Below are 22,604 nucleotides of genomic sequence, written 5' to 3' on the forward strand. Positions count from 1 at the left end.
AACCCAACACTGTAGGCCCTGAGATCCAAAGAGTTTAACTGAAGAGAATCTCAGTTTAGGTGTACTGTATTGTGACATTGCTTAATAATTATTCTAAATTATGCTCTTTATTGTCCCCTTCTCAGGAGAGGCCAACCAGGTGTGGGACAAAAAGGGGCACTTCACCTCGCTCCACTTCAGAAACGACAGAAAAGAGTGCGGAGAAAAAGGGGTAAAAGGGATGTCAGTTTAATCTATAGATATCTGCTCAGTCCTATTTTTACCATGCGACAAGAAGAAAGCGCACATTTTAGAAGTAGATAAGGAAATACAGGGTTGTTCTTGGGCCTGTTTCTCACGCAGCTTTGCAGAAGGATGTTAATACATCCTTTTTTTTTTTCCCCGTAACATACAGATCATTTCCTGGATAAGCATAATTTGGTGTAAGGAAACAGGTAAGATAAATCTCATTACTATTGTAAAGACAACTTTTCTATACAAGCATATGTTATTCTGAAATCACTACTGTGACTAAGAGCATATTTTAGCAGTAACTCCCTCCCTAATTGTTTCGATCTTTTGAAAGACCTAGAGTACATACATAGTTGATGAACAAGCATGTAATTTCAACTGAAAAATATAATATCCTGTGAAGTATTCAAATTAGTTTTGTACTGTTCAAAATATTTGTATTATATAAAGCAAAGTATTAAGCAACTATAACAAAAACAACATCAAATTTTTTATTATTTCAAACATTACAAAAGTTAGGGAGCAGTTTTAAAAAAGGAGTGAAAATGCCCACATTTAATATCTACAAGTTTGTCTGCAACTATATGCACAGTACTTGACATTATTCCAAGAGAAAACAAAAAGTAATGATTTTGAAGAATCAAAAAAATTCATGTTTCTACTAGCAATCTTGGAGGTAAACTTCTCAGAAATAGCCTGGAGTATGAGGTAGTATAAATAAACTAAACTAGATCTGTCAAGTAAAAGGTATTTTGTATTGTACATTTGCTATCCTGTTTACAAAAAGCAGAACCTGAACATGTAAACTTCTCAGTCACTGAACTGTATCTCTAGTTTTGGTTCTTGGGAATTATTTTTTTGGAATAAAGACTACAGATCCAGTAAGCTGAAACCAGAGTTTTACTATGATCTTAAACTGGGCAGGATTTCACTTCAGATTTATCTGCTAAATACATGAGTTCATAAAATGGAACTATGTGAATCAATACTCAATTTGTCCCAGATGTGTGCAAAATCCAGGGATTAGGAAAGTCATAAAGGGCTCTTCATATGAGAGATTCATTACATTATGTATATAAATATAAAATACTTCAGTACTTTTAAAAGTACACTTTAAAGAACAATGTGAGGCTCTGAAGAAGGAAGTTTTCCCTGGTTTTTTTTTTCCAAACAGCACTAAACCACAGCATCTGAAGTAGGAATTCTAATAAATGGAATTACTGTATCTAAACTATATTTTAGAACCTTTAAAACCAAACTGAGCCCAGAAAACTATAACTCAATGCAGTGTTGGTTTAGTCCTCCCCTTCACATCAAGTATTTCTCCATTCACTATGCAGATATCTGCTTATCAAGATAAAAGTGAATATTGAAGTAGCTATCCCAGTATGTGATGGAACAGAACACTTTGTATTTCTGGTTTGTTACGAGTACACGGGTATTAAAAAGACCAACTTAATCAGCTTAAAGACAGATGTGTGGTGTTATTTTAGCGACAGGAAACATTTTAAATAATCAAATAGGACTTCTGTTTTGGCTTCGCTCAGATTAACCAGCACACACCAGCACTCATACCCCATTAACCCGTTATTTACAGTCAGCAGCACCAGAAGAAAATACACAAACGCCTGTAAAACTCCATCTTCACAATCACAAAATGTTACACTTGTTGATACTTTCATGAGCCCCTGCTGGAAGATTGAAGATGTAGCAAGTTAAGGAAGCATTTTCATAGCATACTACTTTCACAAAACCACAACACCTGTTTGAATAAGTACTGGTATTTGCAAACAAAGCAGCTAACAAGGTCTTTCCTTTTTAAATATGAGATGGAAACAGCCATAGCTACAGAAAATTCAAGACAATGCCAGAGAGAAAGACAAAATTAACGAGTCATCTGAAAGTGACAGCATTTTCCATTCTAACAACATTATTCATGAACCAGTGTCTCACCAGATGTGTTTAAATGCATGGTACCTCTGAGGAAAACAATCACACTGACATAACTTGCCAAGAAACTAGGAGGATAAAAAAAATTCAAAAGCATTAAACATTAAAAATTCAGGCCTCAAAAATTAAAAGAAATTATGTCAAAATTGACTTGCAAATCAGCATGGACTTTTTCTACTTTTGAAGACAGTAAAGATTCTAAATTCATCTATTTGCCTGATGTCAAGTATATTTTTGGCATATTTAATTAGCACATTTTGTACTATGTTGCCAATCGGTGTTAAAACTATAACCCAAACAATCAAATATCTTCTCGCAATCTCAGTAAGTCAATCTTACCTTTCCCCTTTCACAAAAGAGCGTGGAATTAAAAGGATATCATTGCCTCCGACTGCAAATGGCAGAGGAGCTTCTCCAAAGGAGGGTAGCGGCACAGGGATGGAACGCAGCCCACCATGATGAGTTTGTGCTTGGCTCTGGTGATGGCCACATTAAGACGTCGCCAGTCCTTCAGGAGGGCACCAAGCTGTTTAATAAACATAATTTGCTTTTATTTTTCCTTTTGGAATTTCAGAATTTCACGTGGATGGTAGATGAAACACTGATTTTCAAAACTCATCTAAAATGGACTGAAAGTTAGCTGAAGTTAATATGACCAACTTACATTTTCATCATTGCTGTTTCTAACAAAAGATACAATTATGATACTTTTGTCTCTTCCTTGGTATTTGTCTACTGTGTTGACTTCCACTCTGCTCTCCTTCAATTTTGCCATCAAATCAGTGATTGTTTTTAACTGGTGTCTGTATGGTGATATGATGCCAATGTCTGAAGGCTTACAGCCAGCCTGAATGACAGAGAAACAGAAGAAAATTGTCACTGCAGTTAGCTTGGGATACTCATTATTGCCAGAAGACTCTCAAGGAGGTTTTTCTTTTTTGCTGTTGTTTGGGTTTTTTTGTTTTTGTTTTTTTGTTGTTGTTGTTTTAAAACAGTGCTGCAAGATATTGTATCTACACTTAAGTCATCAATGAAACTGGTATAATATGCCAGTTAATAACATACCAGGTATAACATACCCAGTATAATACCAGGTATAACTAGTATTAACTAATGAAAATAGAAAATATTAGTTACTGCAAGCTCACAAGCTTTATCTTAACCTAGTACAAAGACAGATATCCTTGAAAGCCTTGTTTTTCTTTCTTCCTCAAACTGTGAGGTGAACATTCAGCACTCCCAGTCTGTACTGCTCCTGAAGCTGACTGGATGAAATAAAGAAGAAAGGCAAATCCTCTCCCCCCCCTCACAAGAAAGTCCTCATCTTTTAAAAGAATTTGCATCCAGGTTTTTTTGCATCCAAAATCCAACCAGGCAAGGGGCAGAAAATGAAACGCAGACCTCAAGCTCCTCATTATACTGACACATAGCCAGTCTTCTATTTATCCTTAAGGTCATCCCTCAAAGAATAACCCAACCCATATAGTCGGCATTACCACAGTAATGTAAACATAATTATAAAGCTGTCCCTCCAAACAATGTAAAAGATACCTTAATAAATAAGGATGTGAGGAAGAGTACTAGTTTAGCTTCTGTCACATTACTTACACCACCTTTTTCTGCATGTTCTGGTGCTGGCACCTTTAAAAACAAAGGAAAATAATTACTCTTGCTGTCTACAATGGCACGCTATATTCTGGTATCTGACTCAACCGTATCTTATGTGTTTTAAGAGTAACAGCTTTAATAAAAAAAATAAGACTAAATTCTAAATTTTAGAGAGTACAAGAGCCTATACTGTAACTTCAGAACACTGCAATTGCAAAGCAAGTTGAAACAATCTGTTGAAATGAGTTTCTATTACTAGAAAGTCATCTTAAGCAACTGCCAAACTTCATCATCTGACTTCACAGTGCACATAATATATATATATATATATGTCATATGAAAAAGATGGACATTTCCCAGCCTGACCAGGTAAAAGAATAGACTATATTTTACATGAAACTTTTGTCTTAAGGCTTTCTATATAATGATGTTTACAGTTAATTTTCCTTGTTTCCATGGCAGAAAGGATTTTAAGTGTTTGAATGCCTACATTTAAAACTACAGGAAGAACTATGCAAAATGGTAGTATATTAAATTTAACTTCAAAATTTAAAAAAATAAATTAAAATAAAAACACACTGAATTTACCATTTCTTAACTATTAACTCTCTTTCCCTGCATCGTGTATGAATGAGACCAGAAAGGCAGGAACAAGCTTAGAATGTAAACTCATTTTGGTATCCCAGTTTTATAATCTATCCCCTTTGCTTAGCTCCTGCCTCCTCTAAAGTTTAAGTAGGGTCATTAGCCATGAATGTGGCCCTGATGTTATCCTTCTAGTAAACTAGCATGCAGCTACAAACATCTAGGGTCAAGCGACAAACTTATTTAAAAAGAGTCTAAAGCTGAGCATACACTAAATCTGCCTTTGTCTTCTGGCTCTGAATTCCATTTACTACATTATTCATTCACTGCTATTTACTACTTTACCCATTCCACCAGTTGCATCTGTTACTAGTGACATACATTAACTTTGTTGTCTTAGATGCCACTTCGTCCAGTTTTCTTTTTAAGTTTTGACGACAGCATTGCCACTTAAAATAGGAGGTGGTACCAGTGTAACTTAAAGCAACACTCTCAGAATCCTATTACAACCAGTTTTACTTCTCCAAACAACCACCCCAACAGCATCTGAATTTGGAGATTGCTATAAGGTTTAGCATATGGGTAAAGCAATACATAATTAATATGTTTTAAGAGTGTCCCAGGTAAGTGGCATCTGCTTGCTAGAGCAGCCCCATTGCACACATATAGAATCTGATTGTGCACAATGTGCATCAAAAGCTTCACAAATCCAGGAATCCAGCTGACTGGGCAGCTCATTAAGTGTAATCTGTGTTCAGTGCCTGGCACACTACAAATGAAAAAAAAAATTATCTAATAGAGATTGACAAACTCACGTGCAACAGCTGCAACTCTACAAAGTGGTCTTCTCAAGGCAGCACCTATATATATATATATGTATATATATATATAAATACTAAGCTACTGTACCCACAAGTTTATTTTAGGATTCCAGCCATATGCAAAATGTAGTCCATACTGTGTTGCTTAAGTAAGGTCCTACATACTTCAGCAAGAATCCTGTTGTTCTACAACATGTTCTCCAAGCTTCTTTTACACCACAGTGTGTTTTCAGTATATTGCATAGATTATAGAATCAGAAAGTATTTTCCTTCATATTAGAAGATACCATTGCCTTTACTAGAAGAGCTGGTTGTTTTTTGTGGGGATTTTGGTGGTTGGTTTGTTTGGTGTTTATTGGGGTTTTTTTCTTGTTTGTTTGTTTTTCCTTCCCCTCTATGACTACCTCACTACACGGAGTTTTGATGGGAAGTCCAAAAAGAGATATGACATTACAGCTTAGTGTCTCAACAAAAGCAAGAGTATTTTGGAAAGTGAAACTTTCCTACTGGTTCTACAAACAGAACAGCTGCCTTATACTCAAGATGGGCTTTCTAGGGAAGAAAAAGAATAGAACAGAAACTCTACCTCTCACATTACTAATTTTGGACTGGTTAATAAATAAAGAGTGTATCAGCCAGTTCCTTACTGGAACAAGCCTCCTTCCTGGGACTAATTGTCTGCTTTTCTGTGAAAGAGACAGCAGCTATTGAGGCAATCCTGGAAAAGGTCCCCCTGTTTAGTTTAGGCATTTTTATTAATTTCTCCAGGTCACTAAAGTAAATACTGTGGCCTTTTTTTAGATAATTATTAGATATTAGATCATCATCAAGACATTCCATCAGAACTGTTATTACAAAACGGATGTTCTGGAGAGCACAGAAAGACTGGGGAGTTCTTTCCAGGGCCAGCACAAAAGACCATCAGTTGATACAATTATTGGCAAAAACCAGTATGAATAGGAACCAACATGAAACCTGTTAGAAAGACGTGAATATTCATAATCCAGTCACTAACTACAGTGACAGCAAGTCATAGAGATCACAAATATGTACGCAGATATTAATCTTTTTCCACATGCATCTAAAGCCTCCCTCATTTTACCTAGAAGTCAGTTTCCTTCCATAATTCTTATCGACTCGAGTTATTTTTCTGGCAAAAAATTCCAGTCTCTATGAAAGGACACGCCTGAACCAACTTACTGCTCCCTCACACTTCCATGTATAGAAGGTCTGCAAAATTCAATGGAGAATTACAATTATTCCTGTCACTGGCACGCAGCTTAACCATCCCTGACTCTCAGGCGCTGGAAATGAAGTCATTCCATGGTTGCGAGGGCACCCAATATGGCTACACATTTTGAGCTACATTCCGTATATGAGAAAAAAGTTTAAAGTACATTCAATATTTTTGAAATATTTGAATTAAACTTTTCAGCTGCTTAGATACAATGTTTCCACCAGCCACTGTACCACCCCAACTGATCACCTATACTAGCAAATTTTTGCAAGTTGCACATTTTACATGTAAATAGAAAACCATTTTTGAAGTTACATATTTAACCCTACTTAAGCTGTATGAAGTTTTATGTATTGACTGTATAGAGAACTCACACCAGAAATACAATTTCGAAAGGATGACGAACTTTACCTTCTCCGTGTTCAGAAAACACACAGGTGTGTCTGGATCAAGTACTGCTTTCAACCATGTTTTTGAAGCATCTGCAAGCTCCAGTTTCAATTTTTTTAGGTTGGGCAAATTCACAGTGGCATTTGATACCTTCTCTGAGCCACATTCCAGTTTGCCTTCATACACTAACCTGTTACTCAGTGACATAATTTTACTGCAGGTGTAAAAAACAAGACAAGGCATCAAAACTCGTGGTTTTAATTCCACATTAAAAACCCCAATGTAATACATAAAAGTTTACCTATTCATTCGGTATTGCACAGTTAATTGGACAACAGCATTTTGGTTTTGTTCCAGCCTTTTAAATAAGCTTTCACTCATGCCAAGATCTCTGTTGCAAAACAAACAAAAAATGTGTCAAGTAAAATATTGCAAGAGCCTTCCAAGAATCCATGCTCCTAATAACTGTCCAGCAGCGTTTTATCTTACCTTGCCTCTGCGTTCAATACAAGTGGAGGCAGCTGCTGATGATCCCCTACCAGCACAAACCTTTTGGAGCAGAACAGTGGGCCCAGACAGACAAGCTGGCTTATTTGGGAAGCTTCATCAACTATACAGAAATCAAATTGCTTCTGAACAAAGATGGGGTGATTTACTCCCATGCAAGACGTTGCTACCACTGGCTGAAAATTAAGACACACTTTAAGGATAAGGTACATCTTATATTCGTTATCACTACACTTTCCAGGTTAAGAGGAAAAATAATATGTCCCATTAAACCAAACTAAAATTTAAGACAAAGTAAATGAAATTATTAAAACTTGAAATCAGACCAGCACACCTTGCATACATATTGGCCTTGCATATTCTTGCATCAATTGCAAATGACAAACAAAAACCAGCTTTAGAACAGACTGTATTAAATAACTCACTCCTGCCATGTGTTCAGAGTGGTTTCAGGTTCCATGCATGTACAATTCGTGGAGTGTGCTGAAATGACTACCTTAGAAAATTACATGTTTTGTTTTGGTTTTTTTAATTCCAAAAAGATAAAACAACAGCAGCACAGTTCTTCCCACCTCTGTGCTTCCACTGCAATTGGAAACAAGTCACTGCCCCTATAATGTCAATAATTTCCCTGCAATGCCCATCAACAAAAAAGTAAATGGTGGCTTTTGCAAAGTTGGCATTTACTCCAACTACCATGACGCTTTGTTCTTTTAATGAATTTAAATTAAAGCCATCACTGATTCAGTTTACCCAGCTATCATTACAGTCCTTCGCATTAATGTTCACAAAGGCAGCACTGATCTTTCCATCAAAAATTAGTGTTTGGCCGGATCAGCTGCACAGCACATCAGTCTTCCCCGTCCTCTGCACAAACGGTACAACTAGCATGGGGGAAGGGAAAAGGGACAAGCAGTAACAATATGCAAATAAAGATGGAGGAGGTTGCAGCAGTTAATTACCACCTCCTTAATGGATAAATTTGACAAGGAATCACATTTGAGGAGAGGATATATACATGTGAAAAATCCAACACAATATCCCAGATAAAAGCACTGGAGTGTTTGTGAGTTATCACTTGTCATGATTATATATTTTATGGAGACACAAAAAATGATTTTCAAATTACAGACTGTTAATATTGGTCATTTTTGGCCACAAATAAATCCAAGCAATGCAGAAACTGAGTATCTCTTTCAGCTCAGATTTCTCACACCAGTACTGCACTCCTGGGACAAGTTCCTTCTCCGCAGCATCTGAACCACCAGAATACTGTTATTACCCTTAATATTTTGCAAGGCTAGTGAGAACGCTTTTCTCACCTGACTGTTATAGACCTCTTCCAAATCCGTTACAGATTTAATTGATTTGGACCTGCAAATTTCTTCTTCTGTAAATTTCCGAATATCCGGATGAACTTTCTGAGCTCGCCCCAAGCGCAAGAAACCAACTTTGAATTTGGCTAGCTTGAGCAGGACATTGTCTACAGCAGTGTGCGTAAAACTGGTCAGAAGAACGCTGAAGCCACAAGCAGAAAGAATTCTCACCTAATGAGTGGCAAAGGGAAAGAAAAAGTTATTAGTTCACATACAAGAATGTCACGCAGCCCACTCCCACAAACACTGTTCTCCATGACAATTCAGCCACAAGAGATTAGACAGAACGAGCCGATCTGCCAGCAGCAGCAGCTGCTGCTCTCCAGCCTCCTCTTTCTCCAGGAGCTGATGACAACTCGAAGCGAGATGACACAGCTATTTCCAGAAAAACTCAGCCCAAAGCCCGAATCCAGTGCACTCCGACAGTCCATTCCTGGGGAAGGGGAACCACCAGCCAGAGGAGACAGCTAGCCGGCTGCACGGAGCTTCCGCATCGGGGTTTATATAGTTTACAGTGGACAAGCTACTGGCTTCCCCAAGTAGTCCCTTTCTTGAGCTGTAACTCAAGATTTGGGCACTTGCTGACATTTGGGGGTCAAAGAATTTTAAGGCTAAAGTGAGTAAATATCATACCTCAATCTCTTCCCTCCCACATATTTTCCTACACATGCAAAAAAGAATCCTACTCCAAAATAAATGGTAGTCCTACCAAATGTTGAGTTCTTAAGTAAAAAGAAATGTGTTTTCTTCTTTGAAATTATGCAGATACGAGAACATTAAGTCATGACAATTAATTTTAGACTGTGTGCTTTATACACAATTTGTTTACTGCCTTCTTCTAAATCTCACAAAAAATGTAAACATCGAGATACATGATCTTACTAGAGCACATATTGTAGTAGTTTTTCCTGTTCCAGGCATACCCACAATAAGCGTGTAGTCTTTTGAAAGCAGCACTTGTTTCATTGCCTGTTTCTGAGGCTTATTTAGACCTTTAAGAAGAAAAATCAGAGTGAAATGTCTACACTCCATGATCTTTGTAATAACTGCTGAAGTTAAAAAACCAAAACTATAGTTCCCTTCCCCACTAAAGACCTTAAAAGAATTGAGCACAGTTAAGTCAGTAGGTTCTAATGAACCAATGATATTAAACATAATAAGCAAGACATGTAGTACAAGGTCTGCACTACAGTCCTAAAAATAAGTCGCTGAGGACATTTTTGTTCTTAGACTTTTTGTGACTTTTTTCTAATATCCTAAATAACCACCTCCATATGATATCAGGCAGGGACATTCACATTCAAACATACGGCTCACAGGAAAGGGAGACAATTTGCGCATATAACATCATCTTGTTCAGAAGAAGTGTTACATCATAGACGTTTTTCCCCAGTTTGACACAAATAAGCAGCTCATTCCAGCTGTTTGGACAAGGCAAAGCTCAAGCAAAAAACCAAGTGTTCAGACTGAGTTTTTAATAAAAGTTCTATTTGCTCTAAGAGAATTCAGTTAAATATCTGTTTTCACAGACACTTCTGTCAGAGAACAATGAAGTATTTTCACCAAATATAAGACACTGCCACATACCTAAACAAGTTTTCTTTTTTAAAAATAAGAAAAATAGTCAAAGCATCATGCACTACAGAGTAGCCAACAAGTCAGCAAGAGCGATTATATGAGTCTATGTTCACACCAAAGCCAAACTCCTCCCACTCCCTCCAAGTCTGCTTCCTCTGTCCCAAGAGTCTTCCCTGCTCTTCCCTTTTGTAAAGGTCAGAGAGGGAATCACAAATCAAAAACTGCAAGCTGCAGCAATTAACAAAAGTAAAATGCAGTTCTAAACAAATATCCAGTCCTGTCTTGATTATTACAGTTTACAACTAATTTAATCACAGGAAGACCTGCAACATAAGAACTTGGTTTTATTTTTAAAGCCAAAAACTACCACTAGATCCCAAAGTAGGAAAATACCCTTATATTTAGTGTGAGAAATGTGTTGACTATAGAGACATACTATTAAATAGAGGATTTTGGGGAAAACTAGTTCGTACCCTTTAAAATATTAGCAACAGTTTCCTTTGCTTCTGGAGGAAGGACAGAGCTCAGATGCTGAATAAAATGTGGTTTATGAAAGTCGATTATCAAGTTGCGGAGCCTTTCACTGCAGATTAAAACAGAAAAGAAAAAAAAGTTACCAGTTGAGAAACTTTGTCTAAAAATATTGAAAGTGTGACATTAATCTGATCTTTTCATACCTGACTGGAGAATCTTTCATCAATTTAGAAAGGTTTTCAAAAGGGACTCCTATACCAAAATCTCCTTCTTCATGATCCAACCTAAATGTGGTGTTTTTTGGGAGCTTCGACAAATTCCTGAAGGATGACAGTAACATGCACAAAAGAATTCTGTTTACAGGCAACATGTTGATGATTAAAGAGTTATTACTAAGTGCTAAGTGATACCTCCCAGATGTCCCAGAGTGAACCAATAGCTAGAAGAAACACACTATTAACTGATCTAAATAACTTGATCAGAGCCAAATTTAAAGGCAATATACTCTGAATAATGAAAGTTACTATTAACACAATAATCACTGTATCCATATAGTCTCATGCTGGAGAAAGAAGTAAATTGAGTTTGCAAGCATGCTTTTTATTTGGACAATCTAGTTAAAAATACAGGCACATACACTGACTAAGTATTGGCACTTTCAATCAAGATAAGAGAATTTCTGAAGGGTACTTCCCCAAGCCCAGCAAGAAGAGTCAGAACAAGTTAGAGCTTTTTGGACACCTAGAAGCTCCCTTCCTGAAGCCAGTATCATAGTGTCTTCAAACAGATATTTTTCCTTTTGTTGTTCTATTACCTGCCCAACAAACAGGAGACTTTTGTTGCACTAACTCCTCTGACATAGCCAGTAGCCAAACCAAGTAAACCATTTTCCTCTCCACTCACAACCACTCGATCACCAACCAGTAGATTTGTTCCAGGTATGGCACCATTTTTACGTTGGAAAAAATGTAGATATTGTCCCTCGGAAATTTCCTGCACTTCATCAACTCTGATCATGTTTCCGACACAATCTCCAGCCTTCTCTCTGAAGACATTAGGAAACAAAATATATTTTAATATTAAGATCCTCTCAGTAAGAGAAATATTAAAATACCCACAAGTAAAAAAAACACCACACACCACCCTCAACCAACACAGAAAAACAACAACAACAATCGCCAAAACAAACACACACAAAACAAAACACACACAAAAAAAAAACAACAAAAAAAACCCCACCACACAATAAAACCAAACAAACAAAAAAACCCCACCATACTCAAGAGCCAGTAAGATTGAACAGTCACTTCACAATAGCCACTATGACCAAAAAAGGATTGTAAAAACATGTATAGAACCCTTGCACATGTTTCAAGAACGGACTCTGATATTTAGGCTACAGTTATCTATAATTTCCTGTTAAAAAACAAATACTGAAATATATGGATCCACTTCACTAAGATGTTCCAAACAACTCAGCTACGTTTGACTTCTACAGATGCTTTCAAATGGGCCTATGAACTGCCAATTACTTTTTCCACAGCTGCTGGACTAGATGATGTGTAATTACACAGTACTTCAGCCAACAAGCACCTTTAGTTTGCTTTTATCGACGTTCATCACCACACCTGGAAGTATGGTCCAAAATGCACCATCGTTTGTCAAGTAAACCCTCAGGGAATCAGCAGAGTGAGCTGGGCTCACAGGCAGCATGCAGCCTCAGCCCACAGACACAAACCAAACAGAATTAAACCACTTTTGGCTCTGAAGATTGAGGCTGCAGTTTGCCACTTCCTATGTGTGAATTAATAACAATAAAAAAACAAATATCATATTGCAAATACAAAACTAAAAAATCTAGTAGGCTAATGTCTCCATTAGGTCACATGTCACAAAAATCTTACCTATGTAAGTAGCATATTTGACTATTTCTACAAGCACTACATGTGGTTTTCCTTGTATTGAGAACACAATGCCTCACTTCCCGTCACTGAAGGGAGCATCGTTTGCACCAGGTTGGAAACGACATCTTACCTTTCCAAAGAAGGCATCATCCATATATTTTTATATCCCTTTCCCCTCTCTCCACTTTGCAGCTCCAAGGTTAACATCAGATACCACAGGCTGAAATACTCTAAGTGGGAGGGCTTCAGGTGCTGGGTCTCTCTTTCAATAACGGGTACCATAGTAGGAGGAAAAGTCACGTTGCCCATCTTTTGTTCTACAGCTCTAGGAGCAGAACCAAAGGCAAGGAAGAGTCAACTCGTATCCTTTTTTCCTTGCAAGTCTATATGCACATAATGCCAATCTAAATATATACTGTAACATAGGAGGTAGATTAATCTGTCATACTGAAATAAAGTTGAATCTGTATCTTTTGTTCACATGAACAAGCTCATGTTAGTAACCTTACATCATCTCTAGGATTTTGTATTATTAAGGACAATAAATTAGTCAAAGACCAATTAAAGACATTTCAAGGATAGTACTGCATATGTTAACAGATAATCGATCTTTTATTCCTTTTTGGCAAGATATGAATACTACATGGACCCAATTTGAAATCACTATATCTCTGCAATTGGGTCCATCTTTTTGAAACACCCTGTATATAGAGATTTAGATAAGTGAAGGGGATTTAATAGTTAATACACAAGCAGACTTCAAGTCAACTTATCTCAGAACTAAACAGCAAGAGACATTATACCTCATTGTGTATACAAAATGCAAACAAAGAGAAAAATGTTAATTCAGAAGTTAATAGCTACCCAGATAGTATTAATAATAATCCTGTTGCTGTAACAACTGAATATTAGAAATGATATGTCACAAAACCTAGTTTACAAAAACATCATGTGCGCCCACAAAGCTGCTTCCCTCAACATACACTTTTACCACTAAAATTTAAAAAAAACCCCAGGCATTATATTTACACAAGATCACCTCAAAAGCTCTCCTGTTCTAACATATCTCATTTGATCTCTTCAGTATATAGCTTTGGTTCTGGCAGCATAAATAAAACACTATAACTTATAGAGTTATTGCATTGTTTTTAAAACTGTCATGTGAAAATTTATCAAATATTTTCTCATGACTTCTGTTTAACAAGAGATGCAATAACACTTCAGCAGAGTAATAACAATGTAATGTATCATTACTTGTGTGATACCCTACAGGGAAGCAATCTGCTACAGAATCAAAGTGAAAGAGTTGTCCAGATATAAATCAGCCTCAAAAGACTGCCCATTTCAAAGAGCGGTGAGAACAGAGCTTTCAAGAATCACAGTTGTTATTAACTTAGATGTAACAGAAATCTGTTACCATCATCAAGTAATTTAATCAGACTTATCTGAAATTTTGTCTAGCAGAAAAGGTATCTGAGCAAACAGAGTAATCATCTGCAAAATCAGGGACTTGCATTATAGAAGTTGCAGTGGGGTCTATAGAACATTCTTTTGGGGTGCAAGAGTCCTCAATAAAGAAATAAGAAACTGTCAACCATAAAAGTGAAATCATGATATCAAAAGCTACAATTATTTAAAAAAAAAAAAGAGTCCAACTTTTACCTGCTGTATAGAAAGCAATTGTGTATTTGGGAGCAATATTTACAGGCTTGACTGTCGTCAATGACAGGAGGCAAAGCAGCAAGCTGTGACTGCTGTCTTCCCGTGGCAGACTTACATGTACTGTGCGTTAAGTAGAAGGCCACGTGGTTTCTTAACTTCATTAATTCTGTCAAGAAAAGAACAAACCAAGCTGATGGCTTTGGGTTTGTTTGTAATGATTTCAACTCAAAAGTGACTAGCCATCGACTTTTTAGTCAGCTAAGAAGTGAGTATTCATATGGCAAAGTCCTAGTGAAGTACTAATAAAACAATTAAGTTTTTAACACAAACTTATTGGAATTAATAACATTGTAACAAGTGATACCTCCCTAAATATAGAGATGTTCATGGGAGTAAACCTTATAACTATTACTAAAATGTTTCATTTTAATTAAGATAATTATGATTTCTGGGGAAGGGAAAGAACTTTACCTCTTCGGTCCATGCGAGCTCCAGAAACAGGATACATAGTACCAGTTTTAAGATAAAGAAGAAATCCAGCTTCAGGATCTACTCTCCGTTCTAAATTCAACAATGTATACAGAATAACCTGCAAACATTACATATAAACTTATTACAAGATATTAAAACCAAAGTATAAGCTGTATTTAGTTTTTCGATAATTTATATGGTTAAGCAGCCATTACTATGACAAGTAATCTAGAAGCCATAAGTAGTAAGCACCTAATCAAGGATTTCAATTAAAAGGCATCTTCTTTAACAAAAGCTTACAAAAAAACAGTACTAAAAAGAGACTAAAGAGCAGATATTCCAGGACAAACACTATGCGTTTCAAAGTGGTAAACATGTTGACTCCTCAGGCCTCGGTTCATTTCCATTTTATATCAGCAGCTTTGGGCCTGCCAGGATCAGTCATCCACAAATCTAGATTATAAAATAGGTCACCTAATAAAATAAAAAAAGTATACACAGCCACTGATGGTGAAATTAGACTTTTGGGTTTTGTACCTGACTTCTGTGCTCTATGGAGTTGGATTCCTTGCCAGACTTGATCTCTAAGGGCATTATCCGAGACTGTACTCCAGACTGGCGATGAATTTTCACCCTGGCTGTAACATCAATCTTTCCCTTCAACCCAAACCTGGGAGACCAGATGTTCTCTTCAATGTCCAAGATATCGTCAATCTCTATCTTAGAAGAGAAATCTTGTGGTTTTTCTTCACTTGACCTAGGAAGAAAATGAAGTCTGAAGGTACAATTTCCCTTAATTCTTAATATTAAAATGTGTTTTAATAGTTTTTGGTCTTTTCTGAATAACCACACTCTAAAACATTCTGTTTCTTAAAAAAGTGTAATGACATATACTGGAAAGTAGCATTTTACTCAGACCTGCCATTTCACTGAAACTATAACACCCTATGGCCATGACCATTAACAGCAAAAAGCCATAAACAAGAGCTCAGCAGCAGCTGAATTTCACCATTCCACTGATAAACTTATTTATTAATCAAATGTAATTCTTCACTAAGATAAGTTTTACATACTGATTTGTAGTCTTGCACATACTTACAGTAACTTCTAGCTTAGTTAGTAGATCAAACATGCTTGCTTTTCTAATTACTAAAATTTCTGCTTCGAACCACGCTGTTCACAAGGACTTTAAGACCAATAAGATTTTTATCTCAGTTCATCCTCAGTCTTAACGTCTTCCCCAGCACTCACAACGGCAGCTAAGTTTAGCTATTTTGGCAGTGGGGCCACAAATCAGCTCCATATCACTGAACAGATTTGTATAAAAAGCACTGTTCTGAAAATTAAAAGTGAACCAAACAAGATATACAACTTAGAGTGGTTTTTACTTCTAATTCTGGTTTCTTACAGTTTTAGTTGCATTTTATTTTGGTTAGCTGGATTGTGCATGAAGTCTTCCACCCATTTAAAAAATGATGGCAAATATTCTTCCACTTCCTGCATTATTTCTGTTTGTTTCAGATTTAGGTGATACCTAAAAAATAAAGCCATGCACATTAAGGAGACAGAAATTAGATTTGCTGCCGTTACAAACAAAATTTTGCCTGAAGTAATAACAAGATAATTGAAATAGCTGTCAAGTTTGAATAAGCATCTATACATTTTTGATAGTGACAGACTCATTAACGTTCAACTCTATTACTTCATAAAACTATAAGTGAACATCCCTCAGAAGAGACAGAATACACTATGTTCTTTTCTGATGCAACTTTTGAAATAACAGGTCTATCACAAGGAAAGCAGCGGCATGGTAGATGTGATGAAACAATAACAGACTGCAAAAAAAGGAGTACCAGACTCATGCATTTAAAAAAGACTATTCCTATGCTTCATGCAATTTTTTTTTTTTTAAAAAGGACATTTGCTTTTTGTCTAAACACACAAGGAGGTTCATACAAGTGCCAATGGCCACAGCCAGCAGACTTGTACATAACTTAATTTTCAATCCCAACGAATAGTAGCCTACATATGCAAAGAGGAACCACAAATCAACAGTTTCAAACACAGAGGCCCAGTGACACAAAAGCCTTTAAGTAGTCTTAGCAGTCAAAATTTAAAATATCCACCTTCAAAACTAAACTAGAGTAATAAATCTTGTTACAATTTTAACTTCCAACTGGTCTGGAGCTAACAGATACTGACATTGCCCAATATACAATTTATAACATTCTAGATACAATAGGGGTTTCTATGTGACTTGAATTTTATTTTAATCAAGTCTGCAGTAAAATCTTAAAACTTGCCATTTTCTGATGGAAATATGAAGACTAATTATGCCAGCATTTCTATCAGCTTTGCAGGGAAAATAAGTTAAAGGTCCTCTAACAACTGAGCCATTAAGTAACCTGATAAAAAAATACAATAATATCAGAATTCTCAGTGCTTGTTCAGTCACAAGTTTCTAGTTCATCTCCCAAGGATCAAAATGATTTATGCTCATCTCACATTTAACTCAGCTTGGGGAGATGCCTGGAAATCTAATGTTACAGGTACATATACTCCAACCTGCTTGGCCTGAAAGAAAAAAACCCCACAGCTATAGAAGTACCTCAGCAGGGCAGGCAAATCAAATTACATTATGAAACAAGAAAATATATTACTACAAGATACGCAAGTCTCATTAAACAAGGCCATTTGGCAGAATATCCTCCTGATACTAGTGCTACATTTTTTAACATAGAAATTTATCTGCTGGTAGAAATGTTCCTACCCTGTCTTCCAAAGATAAAAAACACTTGCAATGCTACTTACATTTCTTTGAGGTACTTTTGTCCATACACAATTTTATTTGCTAGTTCTTTAACTTTTTCTTGTGCCAAGTTATTTGTTACTGATTGTTGGAAAATTTCATGAAGAATTGTACCAATGAGTGTTTGGCGTGAGCCAGACTCTGAACCCTGCAACAGATATTATAAACAAACACATACATAACACACAAGAATATCTATAACCACTTCAGGACACCCTTCCTATAAAATTTCTGGGGTTTATTTCCTGCACATGATGGACTGCACTTATTCAACTACAAGATCATCAGAGCTTTCATCTTCACTAATAAATATCTAGTTAAACCTGACTGTGAAAGCAGCCAAAAAGAAATGGGTCTCTCCTTTTGCTTTCTCTCTCATTTTTATCCCAACCCTGATAAAGTTAGCATACAATCCCTGTGTGACTGACAGGTGAGAAACAAAGGTACAGATTAAAATGAATTTTCAGCAAGTTTTCTCTGTGGGCAGTATTAATAGCACTAATTCCTAATGCAAATACTCACCTTTACGATCTTACAGATATTATTTTTTGCATGAAGCCGTTTCCTGTGTGTTACCAACTCACACAAAATTATTCCAAGTATCACCAGAATGGCTCAGAAACCCATCTAACCATCACCAGGACTGGGCTTTGTAGATTCATAAGAATTGAAAGTGGTGGTAACCTATGACCTCTGCATGAGCCACCAAACAACTGGAAATTTGATTTGTACTTACTGACACCTTTCACAGATCTGGCACTTGTGGGTTCCAACTACAACTGCAGGGTGGTGTTACCCTGGACTCAGGACTCCCACGTGATTAGTTTATTCCTATTACTTGTTTAATGAAGGCCTGACACCATCCCATTTTGTACTTAAGTGTCTTGTTTCAGTCACAGGCTCTCAGTGGCTATATCCTTTCTCTTACCCATTTGGATTTACACGCCCCCAAGAACTAAAAATGACATTTTGCAATACAGCATCTCAGCCAGTTTTAATATTGAACTAAACCACCAGTCTCAACGGAACAGTAATCCATTAGTATGCATGATGCTCTAGAATTAACACTTACCCTAAACCTTTCGCTCAGCACTGCTCTTCTCATACATCGAATACTATTTGATATTGCAGTGCCAGAAAGCAGTAGATCTGGGTAAAGAACCAGGTACCCAGACTGTTCATTTATGACCCAGGTACTGGAGGTACACTCCCCTTCTAAATGAATGATGTCTCCTGGCACAACTGGAACAGATTCCCTGTAATGTAATACATTTGAACAACTATTTTACTTAACAATTCTACTTGCTTCAGAAGCTCAGCAAAATAAAAAAATCTGTGTGTCAATTCAGAACTGTCAAGGTTCAAGATATTTTATATTTTTTTCCTTCAAGAAATGGAGTCATACTTTTCTCCTACCTTTCAGGCTTGCACAGAAAATGAAAAGCAGTGCCACATTGCATAGGCATGCCCATGTGTTTCAAAAGTCTAAGCTAGTCTTTTCTTCCATAACACACCATGTAACACACAAACACCTCAATTAGGATCCTATTCTTACACGAAAAAGCTTTTGTAGCAGTGCTCAAGCTAAGGTAATTTTAACAGACTGTATAAAACCTCAAGTTTTACAGACATAGCTTTGTACATTTATACGTACAATGAGGGCATGTCATTTAGAAAAACATTTCTAATTGTTGCAAGATAACACTTAAACTAGCCTGCTGAGAGTTTATTGTCTTGTTGGTACAAAGACAATTAAAACTTTAAGGTAGCAATATCCAAGATGAATACCCATTACACTAATCATATTACATTAGATAAAGGTTGTTTCGGGATTTCATGTCACTTTTAAGACAGGAAAGCTCATCTCAAAGCCAACACAAAGAAAATTGACTTAATAATCCAACATTTCATCCTCTTTTCAGACATCTACGTTTCTGTATGGATTACCAGCCATTCCTAAGAATGCACAGTTCTGTATCTTCCAGCGACTGAGATGCTGTAATTGTCAAGTGTTTCTCGGAGTCATTTCCATTTCTCTGTATTTCGCTGACTTCCAACACACGGTATCTGTTGTTCAACCCATTCCTAAGTATTGTGTCAGGGGAGTCCGTCACTTTTTTCTGAAAACTGAAGTAGCGATTCATTAATGCAAAGTACATCACCCTATTTGAAAATAAAGCAGCCAACTCACATGCAAGAAGAGGGAAAGCTTAAAGTATAAACCCAACTTCCACCCTCTTCAATTTTTGCATACATTTATTGTAGGGTTTTAGCTCTATACAGGTAGAGGGTAGGAAATCTCTCTGGTAATGTTTCCACATTGTCTCTTCGGATGACAAGGATGAAAACCAATTATTTAGATATATGACACATAAGGAAGGAAACATAAATATTAAGTTGCTATTTACTGCAGCTAGTGCTTCCTTTCGGTGTCCACATAACCACATTCATTTATAAGTTAACTGTAACTGCGGTGAAACCCTGTGCTTGTGAGAAAGCCCCTATCTCCTCGAACTGACACGTGTGGGAATGCCCAAAATACCCAAGCGACTCACAGAGAGACAACTCCCTGTTACCGCAGCCAGTCCCGCGCGCTTCCCGCCTCTCCCCCGCCCCCGCCGGGGCTCGTGCCGCCCCTCACAGCTCCGGAGGGCCGAGAGCTGGGGGGGCGGCGGGCGACACAGCCCGAATTTCAAACCCCCCGCGCTCGCCGCCGTCTCCACCCACTTGGCTCTTCCCCCGCCCGCTCGGCGACTACCTCTCCGCCATGAGCAAGCGCACGGCTCGTCCCGCCTCAGCTCCACAGCCCGGCCCCGGCCCGCACGGACAGGTAAATGCGGGGCGCCCCCAGCCCCGCGCCTCACAAGACCACCCCGGGCCGGCCGGGCGCATGCGCAGTGCAGCCGCACTCCCGAAGGCCCGCCCCCTCACCCTTCCCAGCTCGGCCATTGGCGGGAAGGGAGCTAGTGCAGCCAATGGGAGGGCGGTTCTTTGCAGGGGCAGGGCGGGGCGCGCGCTTCCCGCGCGCGGGCAAAACGGGGCTGGAGGCGCGAAGCGGCGCGCGCGGCTCCTCCCGCCGCTGCCTGGGGGCGGGGCCCGCGCGCGGAGGGCGGTGCGAGGGGCGGGCGGGAAGCTGCCGCGCGGGCCCGTCCGTCGTCTCCACAGCGTCAGTGCCCTAAAGCCACCCCCTCCTCGGTACCGTGAGGTACCATCAGGCCCTAAAGCCACCCCCCTCCTCGGTACTGTGAGGTACCATCAGGGCCCTAAAGCCATCCCCCTCCTCGGTACCGTGAGGTACCATCAGGCCCTAAAGCCACCCCTCTCCTCGGTACCATGAGGTACCATCAGATGAGCCTTCCGCTCCCCACTGCTCACAGGTGAATCCCAGCCTGAGGGTCAAACTTCTTCTCTGGTAAGAACTTCTTGCATTTGGCGCTGTTCACCAGCAGCTTCCTGAAGTGACACCCAAGTTTCAGATACACGGATTTCCTTTCTTTGCCTTTTTTTTTTTTCTCACCACAAAACCACTACTTCAGTGAAGTATTCTGGATCTGAGACCATCACTTCTGGCAAAGATTGAAAGACACAGGTATTAAATCTATTCTTGGTATATCAGTATGACCGTTCTGTAGTTTAAACGTCAGGAAAATGATGTATTAACAGTTTGGCCTTCAATCTCTTTAATGTAGCCAGACATTCAGAAACACTATGAGGCTCAGACAGGCAAAGACAAGAGTTTTGGTCAATAGCTGGACATCCCACCGGAGGATCAAAGCTTGAATTTTGAAAGGTGAGAATATAATTAAATTAGCTCACTTATTTTCCTTTGGGATAATCCTGAATTACATGGAGTAAACTACATCAATGTCGCTTTCCATTGCAGAACCTCTAATATAAGCTTACTTGTAATAGTCACCTGTTGATACTAACAAATGCACAGTTACATAATTTGGTGTGGTATTCAAAGAGGTTATGTAAATATTTTTACTTTCTACACTTGATAACCTTGTGTTCTGTAATATCTTTCATTTATCTATACATCTCCCATACACCAAGAAATATCTAAAAAGAATATGGTTATCAAAGTACAAAATATGCTTTAAATATGTTTTTGAAGTTACCTAAAATCCAAGCAACCTGGGGAATCTCTAGAGAGTCTGTGAAATCCAGAAGAATACCAAACCTTACTTCAGTGCCATACATTGTAGTAGAAGCGTTCAGGCTACGGCTCTTAATTCTTTCTGGCATCAGTGGTTGAGAAAAATGTTCTTACAATTTTAAGATACATCTCCATTCTCCATCAAGTTTGAACTCTGTAAATTCAGGAATTTATTATCAAATTTTGTGATAACAACATAACGGAATGTGTTCCTTCCAATTCTGTGACAGAGGGAGTTACCTATCTATACTTAAAAATAGTTCACGTGCTATGTATGACCTCTTTTTTTTTAGACCGCAGATTTAATCAGGGAAATCTATGAGGGGTGTCTTCGCCACCAGACTCAGCAATATATACTTGACTGCTGCCACCCCAGGTTGCATATTTATTCCTAAAGCTAAATCTGAGATTAAATTTCTCCTGAATCAGACCTAGCAAGCACACAGCCACAGCATGAGCTGGTTCAGTAAAGTGACACCAATACAATCCATGTTTCTTTTGGTGGGTTAATCTTTCATTCCATCAGTGGAAGCAACAGAGTATCTAGTCCATCTACCCCAAATGAGCCAAAATGTCAAACAGCACCCAGAGGTGCAGTTAAACAGCAGGATAAACCAGTACAAATCAGCTGCAAGGTAGAAGAATAGGTCAGATCCTACTAATAGGAGTAAGAAGGAGAGTGGGAGTACAATAATTCAGACAATTCGGATGTAAAACTGAATTTGAACATCCTTAACAATATTAACATGGCAAAGGACTGGCGCTTATTTGCTCACACAGTAAAACAATACAGGAAAGAAAAATGGCACATTTCTCATATCTTTTTTTTGGTAAATACAGTG

General features: G+C 38.0%; 1 protein-coding gene across 1 annotated transcript; it reads right to left on the minus strand.

Annotated features, from left to right (window-relative positions):
• Nucleotides 1–1,881: 1,881 nt before the first annotated feature.
• DNA2 (DNA replication helicase/nuclease 2) lies at nt 1,882–20,372 on the minus strand. The gene is made up of 21 exons (XM_065639306.1): nt 20,362–20,372; nt 19,551–19,730; nt 18,676–18,859; nt 17,606–17,751; nt 16,203–16,328; nt 15,332–15,551; nt 14,795–14,912; nt 14,324–14,489; nt 12,792–12,986; nt 11,572–11,802; nt 10,961–11,077; nt 10,757–10,866; nt 9,588–9,697; nt 8,652–8,876; nt 7,312–7,505; nt 7,124–7,213; nt 6,844–7,036; nt 3,733–3,822; nt 2,846–3,028; nt 2,561–2,707; nt 1,882–1,938 (listed from the first exon to the last, which is right to left on the minus strand). The coding sequence occupies exons 1-21, from the start codon at nt 20,370–20,372 to the stop codon at nt 1,882–1,884; spliced, it is 3,093 nt and encodes a 1,030-aa protein (XP_065495378.1).
• Between the last annotated feature and the right edge of the window lie 2,232 nt (nt 20,373–22,604).

The sequence above is a fragment of the Caloenas nicobarica genome, chromosome 7 (assembly GCF_036013445.1).
Source record: "Caloenas nicobarica isolate bCalNic1 chromosome 7, bCalNic1.hap1, whole genome shotgun sequence".
Classification (NCBI taxonomy): domain Eukaryota; kingdom Metazoa; phylum Chordata; class Aves; order Columbiformes; family Columbidae; genus Caloenas; species Caloenas nicobarica.